The following is a 12,593-nucleotide window of genomic DNA, read 5'->3' as shown; positions in this document are numbered from 1 at the left end:
TATGCACTTGTGAAGGAGGAACCTATAAAAGCTGGTTCCACCTATACCTCCCCTCTCTTCCTGCATGGTCATTCCATAGGCCTATGCACACCCCTTCTATTCCCTTTCCTTAATAAATTCTTATAGTGGGTTTTGTTGTGCCCTGTGGCTTCTCTTACATGTTAAACAGTGTCACTTAATAAATAACATTCATTACCAGTGTGAAAACCATGTGTGTTGAAGTCTGAGGGCCATACTGAGCAGGCCTTGCCCCTCAGTAGGTCATGCCCCTCCTGGAAGAGTTGGTCCCACCCCTCCATGGCCTTGGGAGAGCTAGTCCCAAAGATCAAGCACTGGAGACCTGGCCTGCCCCTCTTTGGAGATGTGGCTATTGCACTCCGGAATGCTGGCTCCACCTGCCACCATGAGCATATGAGAGCTGGCTCCACCTTCGCCAGAGGCGGGTGTCCCAGTGGCCCAGACTGACCAACTCAGCTACCACCCAGGCACACTTTGAGGACTTCGTGTTGGTCCACCCCAACATCTACCCCATCGATGACCTGCCAGAGGGCATGAAGGGACTAGTCCTGATGAATCATAGCTGCAGGATCCCCATGACTGAGGAAAACAACAGGATGTCTGAGAGGAGTTTATGTGAGAATCCAGTACTGTTGGTGTACCAGAAGCCAGAGGCCTTGAACCTGACGAACAGCTCATTATTCAATGAACATTTGCAAACAAAGCTGTTTGGACAAAGGTGTTTACTCCCAGTGCCACTAAGACAGATGAAGAGGTGATGGAGAGGCAGGAAAGACAGAAGAGGGAAGTGGGGGTTTGGTTGGTTGGTTGGGTTGGGGTTTTGTTGTTTTGTTTGCTTTTTAATTAGTATTTTTTATTTATTTTTATTTCTTTTCAAATTTTCTTTGGTGGGGCGATGCTACAAGGATAAAAGGCAGATATGGAAAGACTGAGAAATGAGTAGGATTGGAATGTATGATGTGACATTCCCAAAGAATTTAATTATAAATAAATTATATCTTAAGAAATGCAAACATAAAAAAAACTCAACACACTTTCTGATAAAATCTATCAATAAACTAAGTATAGCAAAATGTCCTTATACACACACACACACACACACACACACACACACACACACAAAGACTTACACTACAATACAGCTAAAAGCACAGCTGACAATGAGAAGTTAAACTCAGGAAGGTTCCCTGCTTTCACAACTTGTACTCAGTACAGCACTAGAAATCCTAGCTAGAGAAACTGGACAAGAAAAAGATATAAAAAGCATCTAGACTAGAGTGCAGAGGTTGAGGAGTCTCTACTTGCATATGACATGATAGTATATTTAGACAACGCTGATGAGTCCAGCAAAGTGAAGTTAAGAGTAACAAATTGAGTATTAACTGTTAGGATAAAAAAATCAGCAAACAACAGAATCAATTTCATTTACACACTCTAACAAAATATGATGACAATGATATTAAGGGAATTTCTTCACTGTCTGTACCATCAAAAAGAATTAAATACTTACAAATAAACTCGGCTAATGAGCTAAAGTATCTGAGGATAGAAAACTGCAGACAGAAAAAGGAACCAAAGAAGACTCAACTAATTGGGGACACATCCTGTGTTCACTGACTGGAAGAAATACCGTTACAATGTTCATACTAATCAAAGAGACCTACAGACTCTCTGTGATCTCTATTGAAATCCTGTGTGTTCTCTGTAGGAGTGTGTGTCAGGAAGGGGGTTTTATACAGAAATATAGAAGCCTCTAAATAGTCAACATACTTCTGAATGTTCAGATTTATGTAATTTCATATATATATATATGAGTGTTTTGTGCATATGTATGTCTGTGCACCTCTGTGTTGTGGACGGTTGAGAGCCACCACATGGGTGCTGGGAATTGAATTCTGGTGCTCTGCCAGAACAAGAGTTTTTAACGGCTGAGCCATGTCTCCAGCTGCATTCAGAGTATTCTGAGACTGAACACAGCAGTATATACCAAATTTCTAGATTTCAAACTACACCCAAAGCTACAGTAATCAAGACAGCATGACCGAAAACAAACTGACCAATGATGGAACAGAACAGGGAGCCCACAAGCAAGCCTCACACAGACCTTTAACAAAGACGCCAGCAATGGGGGAAGGAAAATCTCTTCAATAAACACTGCTGGGAAAACTGGGAGACAGCACACAAAAGCTAAACCTGAACCTTAGAGTACACGTCATACAAAAGCATCCTCAAAACGGACTGAGATTTAAGTGTAAAATATGACACTGTAAAACTATTGTGAAACTATAAAGGAAACATTTTGATATTTATCTTTGTAATGACATTTGAATCTTAAAACAAAATTCACAGATAACAACAGCAAAAGGAAAAACATCAAACTAGACAGAGGGAGGTAAAGGGGAGCAAACATCAATAGAGAGCCAAGCAATGTGCTTCACATCTTTAATCTCAGCACTCAGGAGGCAGAGGCAAACTCTGTGAGTTCCAGACAAGCCAGGGTTACACAGTAAAACTTTGTCTCAATAAACAAACAAACAAACAAACCATAAATAGGCATCCCAAAGACATTTCCAAAGCATGTGTTGTACTTTGAAACTGAAGTGTTCCTCAAACACCCAGGTGCAGAAGAGTTGATCCCCTGGTAATGGTGCTTTAGGGAGGTTTGAGAACCAGCGAGTGGTGGGGCAGAGTGTAAGGAAATTATACCATTGGGGTGTGCACTTGAGGATAAACTGGGACCCCACTGCTCCTCTCTCTTTACTATCCAGTCACCATGTTCCATCACGTACTTCCCACCATGACGTTTGCCAGAGCAATGGGCCCATGGATGGAAGACCAGGTGTTGTATCTCAGCGACAGAAACTAATAGCTGATTACCATCCAATGCTGTGTTACCAACATTGGTCTCTAGTAAAATGTGCACAGCCTCATACACTTCAACACCAATAAAATAAACTGGTTTCTTTAAATGGACAATGAATATTAATAGGCCAGGCATTTCTCCAAATTAACATAGGAATAGCCAACAAGTGTATAAAAAGATGCTTCACATCACTGATCACCAGGAAAATGTCAGGCAGAATCACATAGAGGGAGCTGGGCCAATAACTCTGGGGGTAAAGTGCTTGCTGCCCAAACATGAGGACCCAAGGTGAGCTCTCTAGCACCATATAAAAATCAATCATGGTAGTGTGGGTATGTAACCCCAGCACTATTGGGCACAGATAGGTAAACTTTGAGGACTCACTGGTCAGCCAGTCTAGATAAAATGTTAAGAACCAGGTTCACTGAGAGATTGTGTCTTCATTTTAAGGTGGAAAGAAATGGAAGGAAATGCCAACATTGTCCTCTACTTCCACATGCACATCACAAGTACACACAGGGGCATGTAAATCCTATACCAGAGAAACAGATACATATCCAAGCACACATAGGTGCCTCTGTAATCACATACCATGTAAACAGATACACATCCAAGCACACACGCATATACTGTAACAGAGACACTAACATATACATTATCTTTTTTTTTTTTTTTTTTTTTGGTTTTTCAAGACAGGTTTTCTCCATGTAGTTTTGGTGCCTATCCTGGATCTCGCTCTGTAGACCAGGCTGGCCTCGAACTCACAGAGATTCTCCTGGCTCTGCCTCCCGAGTGCTGGGATTAATTAGTGCACTGCCACCACCCCCCAGCCACATAATCTTTTAATTGATATTTAAAAGAAGATTAGATTTCATTTGCTGAGATAAAACACTGACCAAAACCACCTGAGGAAGGAATGGGCTTACAGGTTGCAGCCCATCATCTACAGAAAGCAGAAGGTCGAGGCAGGAACCTGGAGGAAGGAATGAAGCAGAGGCCATGAAGGAATGTTCCCCATTGGCTTGCTCCCAGGCTCATGTCCATCTACCTCTCTCATAAAGTTCAGGCCCACCTGCATAAACATGGCACTGTCCACAGTGGGCTGGTCCCGGGCCCTCCCACATCAATCATTAATCAGGAAAATGTCCACAAACAATCCCATAGGCCCATGGATAAATGCAATTCATCACTCACACATAGAGATTCATACATATTCACCATAGTAGGGGCACACACAAGCACATGTGTTTACATGCACACACACACACACACACACACACACACACACAGAGAGACACACACACACACACACAAATAAATAAATAAACAAGATTTTTTTTTTAAGTGCTCTAACAGAGAATCCAAACCCATCCTGAAAAGCAGCCTAGGACCTGCTCTGGTCAGGAGGTATGTAAACACTGAAGAGCTGTCAGGGGCTGCACAGCAGGAGAGTCCTTGTTTTAGGGAACAGAAAATCACCTTGAAGGGCATCTTAGTCAAGATTCTGTTGCTATGAACAGATGCCATGAGCATGAGAACTCTTGGGAGAGAATGCATTTAGTGGGGCCTGTTACAGTTTCAGAGGCTTAGTCCATTATTATCATGGTAGGCAAGTATGGTGCTGGAGATGTAGCTGAGAGACAATTCCTGATCCACAGGCAGAGAGAGCAAGACTAGGTCTGGCATGGGCTTTTGAAACCTCAAAGCCCACCCCAGTAACACACTTCCCCCAACAAGACCACACCTCCTAATCCTTCTAATCCTATCAAACTATTCCCCTCCCTGGTGACTACACATTTAAATAGTTGAGTTGCTTTGGTCACAGTGTTTCATTACTGTCGCAGAAACCCTGAGTAACATGGAGACAACTGAGTTCCAGCCCTGGAACCCAGTGGGAGGGTTAGATCTCACTGGAAGAGGAAACAGGTCTGCAGGAGTCTCAAAAAGAACAGAGCAGTGGAGACTGTGGACAGAGCATCTTAACTCTGCACAGATGAGTCCACAGTGGCAGGCCTTGAAGCTGACTGCAGTTGGACTTGTAAGAACTTGACAGGGTCCAATTCAGACAGATTCTAGTGGCCTTTTGTCCTGTGGGAGGATGTTAAGATAGAGCCAATCTCCCATATTCGTGTGAGGAGGTGACTGAAAAGGCTTGTTTGTCTGAGAACCCCAGATGCCCTTAATTGTCACCATGAAAAAACGCTGAGACAGATAGTGAGCCTCAGGATCCAGTAAGAGTGTCTGAGGATCCAAAGGTGTAACATGGACGAGAGTGGGCAGAACTAAAGTCTTGAGTGTGAGCTCAGTAAAATCACTGAAGAGTTAGATCATCTGACAGGACAAGGGAAGGGGGGCACTTCGGGAGGGAGAGGGAGGTCAGTACAGAAGAAGTGGGGGAGGGTAAAGGGGAATTTCAGAATTGATACAATTGAGCTGATAGTGAAATATGCAAAATGAAATTTCCTTAGGGAAGCTGGGAAGGATGTAAATATAGGAGAAGGAAAGACGGAGGTTTAAAAAAAAAAAAACTATGAATAGAAAAGAGATTTAAGGCCATGTCCTTTGGAATAGAGTTTCAACCACCAGCAAGGATCTGGTCAAGATGGGAGAGCCAGCTGATATCCAGGGTTCTTCAGCACAAGAACTTACTCCAATAGGATCACACCCCAATAGGCTTCCATGTCTACCAGTGCATAGGTGTCTTCCAAAAGACCCAGCAATTTCTAGAAACTTAAGGCTGCACATTCCCCAAGTTCCTTTCTTGCATCCAGATTCCCAACTGCCTTCATATGCACCTATGGAAACAGCTATCCAGATGCCTCAAGAGCCTACAAGCAACTTGTCTGCAAATGTCTCAAAATCCCCTAATGCACCCAGGAGTTCCAGTGCAATCAAGGCTCCAAAATCATCTATCATCTGTAAGCCAACTGAATTTCCAAAATGTATCAAACTCCCCTATTTCCTCCAGGAACACCAATGCAATCAAGTCTCCAATGGCATTCATATCCTGAAAGGAGCCTAGGTCTGCAAGTATCCCCAAGACCACCAATGATACCAAATATCCCAATGCAACCAGATCTCCCAACACTGGAAACTGTATCAGTGTGCCCTAGTGACCAGATGCCCTCCCCTGTGAGTTCTGGTTGTGAGGGTTACCTAGGTCTTATGGTGCCTTCAGATGACTATGGTGACCAGCAAGTTCATCCTAAGGCTGCAAGGATTCAACAGAAGGAACGCACTGTTTACTCCAAGAAACAAAAGCTCCTCCTCCAAAAACATTTTGATCAGAACATGTATCCAAGCCTGGAGGAATGTGTGGCACTGGCACTCATGATTAGTGTGACCAAGTTTGAGATCCAGAACTGGTTCAAGAATCAGCGTGCTAAGCACAAACAGAAGAATCTGCAGGAAACTGAAGAAGGACTGCTAGAGTCAAGTGGAAGCTCAAAAGATGTTTCTGGACCCACCCATTCCCATTGTCACTGATCTGTCCTTGCCTCTGACAAGGTAGAGTCCAAGTCTCCAGGCACATCCACTGAGGCCTCCCTTCCCAAACTCAACCCCAGCCTGGAAGCTTCTCTCCATGATGATCAGGCCATAGAGGATGCTGGGTGTGTTCCCCAAGAGGACTCCCTTGAAGCTGCAGCTCCAGACCCTGGCAACCCACAGTTGTTGAAGCTCAGCCTGATCTAGCAATGGCTGAAGGGCCAGCCTCTGCGGAAGCTCCAGTTCCCACCACAGCTGGAGCTCCTGACCTTGGTCTACCTACATTAACTGAAGTCCAGACTGACCCATCAGTGGCTGAAGAGCCAGCCTCTGTGGAAGCTCCAGTTCCCACCACAGCTGCAGCCCAAGGACCAGATGATGCTCAATACATATAGCCATCTTCTGAGAGGCTCTGGCAATGGATAAGTGAGGATCTGGACACAAGGGAGGACTCATAGTCTCAGTTACATACTGAGTCCAAACAATAACTGCCACCCTGGACCAGTCCAGGCTGAGAAATCTTTATAGTAAGGAATAGGTGTGGTGGATTATGTCCTTAGTTTAAGGATTTGTTAGAATGATGCAGGTTAACCTGTATTGTTTCAAGCCAGTGTGATCCATATACTCAAAATTTTCTTTTGAAAGAATATTGAGAGTCTTGGGGTTGGGGATTTAGCTCAGTGGCAGAGCGCTTGCCTAGCAAGCACAAGGCCCTGGGTTCAGTCCTCAGCTCTGAGGGGAAAAAAAAAGAATATTGAAAGTCTTTCTACAACAATTTAAAAGATTAAGTATTGTCCCGTTACATCTCAGTGAAATAAAAGTAGAAGATATTTTCTGCAAATATATATATATGATGGCTGGAAAAGCCACAAGGAGTCATACTATTAACTATTTACCCAACAAACAAAACAAATGTACTTCAGTGTATAACTATACATGTCTAATTTTAATAAACTTTTTTCATGTGGGCTGCTGGCACTCTTTGGGTATACCAAACACATGTCTGGCTGCAAAACCAAAGATGGCGCTGAGAAGAAGTGAGCTGGGCAGGGACCTAACTTGTTTACCAAATATTATGATTAGCTCTTGGGATCAGGAGAGATGACATAGGTGCATGGCCTCCTGGTGATTGGCAGGCTGAGCAATGCCCAGAGAGGCTCATGTATATGTGATCTTTGTCGTGATTAGTATCAGGAAAGCTGGCTTGTAGTTTGGTGCTTTACAAAGGGAGTGCTAATGCTTAATAAATGAATTCCTGCTTGACATGGTTCCCCACTGCGTCAGGTACCAGGAGGCTGGTTGATGGGCCAGTGGTGCATTACCCCTCCTCAGGCAAGGGTGATGGGCCCAGTTCCTCAGTGGGGTCAGGGAAACCCCATAGCACTCCCTCCAAGAGACTACCTAACTACCCCAATACCAGGCAAAAAAAAAAGCCCTCTTTTGAGTTCCTTCCCAGTATGCCTTAGAAAATAACAAAACATGGCCACCGAGCAGTTCCGTAGACACTGATATTTTATGGGAATTACCTAACTACCACCAGCGAACAAGCAAATGGAAGGAGTTGCCTTATATTCAGGCTTTTTTCTAAGCTCTAAACCTTCTCTTCTCAATTCCTTCTCACCTGCCCATGTGCTCTTAGCTATGCCTGAACTAGACAAATCTCTGACTCTGGAACCTCTGAGTCTGGACCCTGCAAATGAACCTCCACCTATCTGACCTCATGCTCCCACTCCTGCTCCCAGGGTGCCTGTTCCTTCAGCTCTTCCTCTGGCTTCCTCCTCTTCTCCAGCACTGGGCATTTCCAAAGGCCAGACCCTGGCTCCAACCTTCACACCTCCTACAACCTGTTCTTGGACAGCTAAAGGGTCTGACCCCAGCCATTCAACCCACCAACCATTCTCCCTGTGCAAGAGGTGGCCAGGGTAGATGGACTGGTTGAGGTCCATGTCCCATTCTCTCTTGCAGAACTGTCTCAAATAGAAGGAAACTGGACTGCTATACCTACTGTTTCCTTTATTAAACAATTCCAATATATTACCCAATCTTATAGTCTCACCTTTCATGTTATATATATGATACTTGCTAATAACCTACTTCCTGAGGAGCACAGGTGGGTTTGAGAGCAGGCAAGAACATATACAGATGAGGTTCCCCAAGCTAACCCCACACACCCTCCAGGGGCTAAGGCAGTTCCTGATCAGGACCCGCATTGGGATTATAACACCCAGAGCAGGTCTCTAGTTAGGGATAGGCTTATCACCTGCCTCCTAGCAGGCCTCTGTAAGGCTGCCCTAAAACCAGTAAACTACGAAAAGCTGAAAAATGTAATTCAAGATAAGGACTAAAATCCATCTCATTTCTTAGAAAGGTTTACTAATGCCCTTCTTCAATATACTAGCCTAGATCCCGAAAGTCCAGAGGGCAGGCAGCTCCTTATGACCCACTTTGTCTCACAGAGCTTCCCCGACATTAGGGCCAAACTTAAGCGCTTGGAGAGAGGCCCTCTGACTCCACAGGCAGAAGTGCTAGTGGTGACATTTAAGGTGTACCATGGGAGAGATGAAAAAGCCCAAAAACGTAACTGCCAGATGCTGGCACACGCTATCAGACCGGCTCCCCGAAAGCTGCAGGGTCCCTGCTTTAAGTGCGGGAGAAAAGGCCATTGGGCTTGGACTTCCACCACCGCCCCACAGGGGGTACCAACAGGGCCTTGTCCAAAATGCCACCAGGAGAGCCACTGGTCTGTTGAATGCCCTCATGCACCTTGTGGCATGGGGACATCAAATCAAGACCACTCTCCGGCTGACTTCCTAGGCTTGGCCTTCAGCAATGACTTAGGCTGCCCAGTTCCCAGCCCGGCCACTCCCATCTCACACAGGGAACCCAGGGTAGTCATAATAATATCTGGGCACCCCATTTCCTTCCTTTTGGACACCAGAGCCACTTACTCAGTCCTGAGGGAGTATAGGTGCCCTACCTCTCCTTCTCGTCTCCCTGTAGTTGGGGTAGGGGGACAGCCTTACCTACCTCATCCGACTCCACCACTTAATTGTATTTTCAGGGGCATCCCTCTTACACACACATTCTTAGTGGTGCCAACCTGCCCTGTGCCTCTAATGGGAAGGGATTTTCTAGCTAAGGTAGGAGCATCTATTTCATTTGTCCCCACATTCACCTGACCCCAAACTTGCCAGTGGCTTCTTCCTTCTCCTCCTAGCCACCCACCCTACTAACTCTAACAGTTCATTTCCCTTGCCAGTCTCTCAAATGGATTCCAAAGTCTGGGACATCGAAAACCCTTCTATCGCTAGGTACCATCTGCCTATTACTATGCAGTTACAGAACCCTACCAGATATATTACCCAAGCTCAGCACCCTCTCTCGCTCCAGAGCCTGCCATTTCTCACCTTCTCAGGAAGAAGCTGCTCTGTCCAACTTTTTGCCTTTTAACACCCCCATGCTTGCAGTTAAAAAGTCTAGCAGAGGGCTGGAGAGATGGCTCAGAGGATAAGAGCACTGTCTGCTCTTTGAGAGGTACTGAGTTCAATTCCCAGCAACCACATTGTGGCTCACAACCATCTATAATGAGAGCTGGTGCCTTTTTCTGATGCGTAGGCATACATGCAGAGAGAACACTGTATAAATAATAAATCTTTTTTTTTAAAAAAATGTCTAATGGAACCTACCACCTGGTTCAAGACCTCTGGCTCATTAATTCTGTAGTGGACCTCCTCCACCCTGTAGTGCCTAACCCTTATACTCTCCTGTCCACCATCCCTTCACGAACCTCTCACTTCTCAGGTCTAATCCTCAAGGATGTCTTCTGTTCTTTTACTCTCAGGTCTCAGTCTCAAAATATCTTTGCTTTCACCTCGACTGATACTGACACTCATCTGTCTACAAAGCTGGCCTAGACTGTCTTGCCACAAGGATTCAGGAACAGTCCACACCTATTTGGTCGGGCTCTGGGCTCTGACATGCTCTCTCTGTCTCTCCCTGGCTCTAAACTAATACAAGTATGTCGATGATATTTTACTCTGCAGCCCATCCTTACAAGTTAGCCAAACTAACACCTCTTCTCTCCTAAATTTCTTATCCTGAGGTGACCTATTTGGGTCTAACTATTACACCAACACACAAGGCTATCACTGTAGACAGGAAGCATCTAATCCAGTCTCTTGCTGTCCCTTCTACTAAACAGGAGATTCTCTCTTTCCTAGGAATAGCTGGCTTCCTCTGGTCATGTGTTCCATCTTTTTTTCTCCTTGCTTGCCCCTTATACGAGGCAGCTCAGGGCTCCCCACATGAACCCCTCCTTCACCCCGACACTAAACCTTTCCAGAAGCTCCAACAGGTTCTTCTCCAGGCCCCAGCGCTTCACCTCCCAGACCTAACCTGCCCCTTCTCCCTCTAAGTAGCAGAGAAGGAGGGATTTGCCCTGGGAACTCTAGGGCATCAGCTGGGACCCTCCTTTGCACCCATAGCATATTTGTCAAAGAAGTTAGACCTAACCAGTCAGGGCTGGGCACCATGCATCCGTGCCTTAGCAGCTGCTGAGCTCCTTATTTGGGAATCAAAGAAGCTAAGCTTTGGGTCACCCATTACTGTCTTGTCTCACCATAATCTGTCCCATCTCTTGACTTATAAAGCCTTACAAACTTTACCTCCTTCCCGGGTTCTTTCTCTCCAGGTGGCATTACTAGAGGATGCCATACTTATTTTCCAGACTTGTCCACCCCTTAATATTTCAGGCTTCCTCCCTCAACCTAATGCTGTCTATTCTCCTTCTCATTCCTGCACTGAAACCTTGGAGGAACTATTGCCCCACCCTTCACACATACAGGAGGGCACATTGCATCATGCACTTATGCCTGGTGAACAGAGGGCAGCTCCTTTTTACATGAGGGGACTGGTGAAGCCGGCTATGCCATGGTGTCAAATACTGGGTTGGTAGAAGCACAGGCATTACCTACTCACACTGCTAACAGGCTGAGCTGATAGCTCTCACCCGTGCCTTCCAATTGGCACGGGGGCAGTCTCTAAATGTTTACACAGACTCCAAATCTTTTCATAGCCTCCTGTCCCATGCTGCTATTTGGAGAGAGCATGGGCTCCTTGCAGCAAAGGGAGGATCCATATCTAACTCAGGCCAAATAATAGCCATGCTAAATCCTCCCATCTTCCCAAGACTATAGGAGTTATCCACTGCCCATCTCATCAGACCAATAGTTCCATCACCTCTAAGGGAAATAAGGGGCCTGACCAGGCAGCCAGGACAGCTTGGCCCTCCAGCACCAAGTCTCATCCCTCCCACTGCAGGGAATCCATCCTGGGCTCTGGTGATCCCCTTCCCAGCTGATCCTGGGATCTCACTGGCTAGCCCCAAACACAGATAACTGTGTGTCTTCCTCCCCGCTCCTCCCTCTCCCCCTCACATCCCCATCCTCCCCCCAACCCCAAATTGTATCCCAGAAACTCACCATCTAGCCCTGCACACAGACAGACAGACAGCACAGATAGAAGCAGGGCCAGGCAGCAGTAAATGAGCTTGGTAGCTGCAGCGAGCTCCACGGTTTCTTCTCTAGATGCCAGCAGCCAAGGAACGAGATTTGACTTGTCTGGAATGACAGGAAAGACTCAGTGACTCTGCTGATAGCTCTGCCCACAGAAAGCTTTTGAAACATGGGCAGTGAATTCAAGATAATACCCACACTTTGGTCTAGTCAAAACCAGTTCCTAGTTCCCATTTGTCCAGATCCTTTCAGAGTCCAGGTTCCCTGCTGGCTGAACCCCACTCCCTGTGGATTTACTATGTGGCCCCTCTCTCCCTTCAAGTCCTAAGCAGGGAGGAGTGCTGGGGGGGGGTGAGCAGCAGGGGCTCCAGGCTTATGAGTCCACACCGCCCAGATTCCTCAAGATGCACACAAAGCAACAATGCAGCCACGTCCTGGGGGATGAATATATATAAAGGAGACTTATTGGAATGACTTACAGGCTCCCATGTAGCTAATCCTACAACTGTTGCCTGTGAATGCAAAGTCCTAGAATCCAGTAGTTGCTCAGTTCACAAGGCAGGATGTCTCAGTTGATCTTCAGTATGTGCTGGAATCCTGAAGAAGTGAACTCTTATGCCAGTGAAGGAATGGATGTGCTGGCAAGGTGAGGGCAAGCAGGCAAAGAGCTAAAGCTTCCTTCTTCTATGTCCTTCTACAAACTTCAGACATAA

At 45.9% G+C, this 12,593-nt stretch overlaps 1 protein-coding gene across 1 annotated transcript; it reads left to right on the top strand.

The window, feature by feature from the left end:
* Positions 1-297: 297 nt before the first annotated feature.
* Positions 298-6,367, top strand: LOC118576464 (brain-specific homeobox protein homolog). The gene is given in 4 exon segments (XM_036176706.1): positions 298-439; positions 5,653-5,725; positions 5,727-5,799; positions 6,032-6,367. Coding segments are annotated over 4 exon segments (624 nt in total).
* The last annotated feature ends 6,226 nt before the right edge of the window (positions 6,368-12,593 follow it).

This window comes from Onychomys torridus, unplaced genomic scaffold (genome assembly GCF_903995425.1).
Source record: "Onychomys torridus unplaced genomic scaffold, mOncTor1.1, whole genome shotgun sequence".
Taxonomy (NCBI): domain Eukaryota; kingdom Metazoa; phylum Chordata; class Mammalia; order Rodentia; family Cricetidae; genus Onychomys; species Onychomys torridus.
Note: the sequence above shows the minus strand (reverse complement) of the source record. Positions and strands in the feature narration are given on the sequence as shown.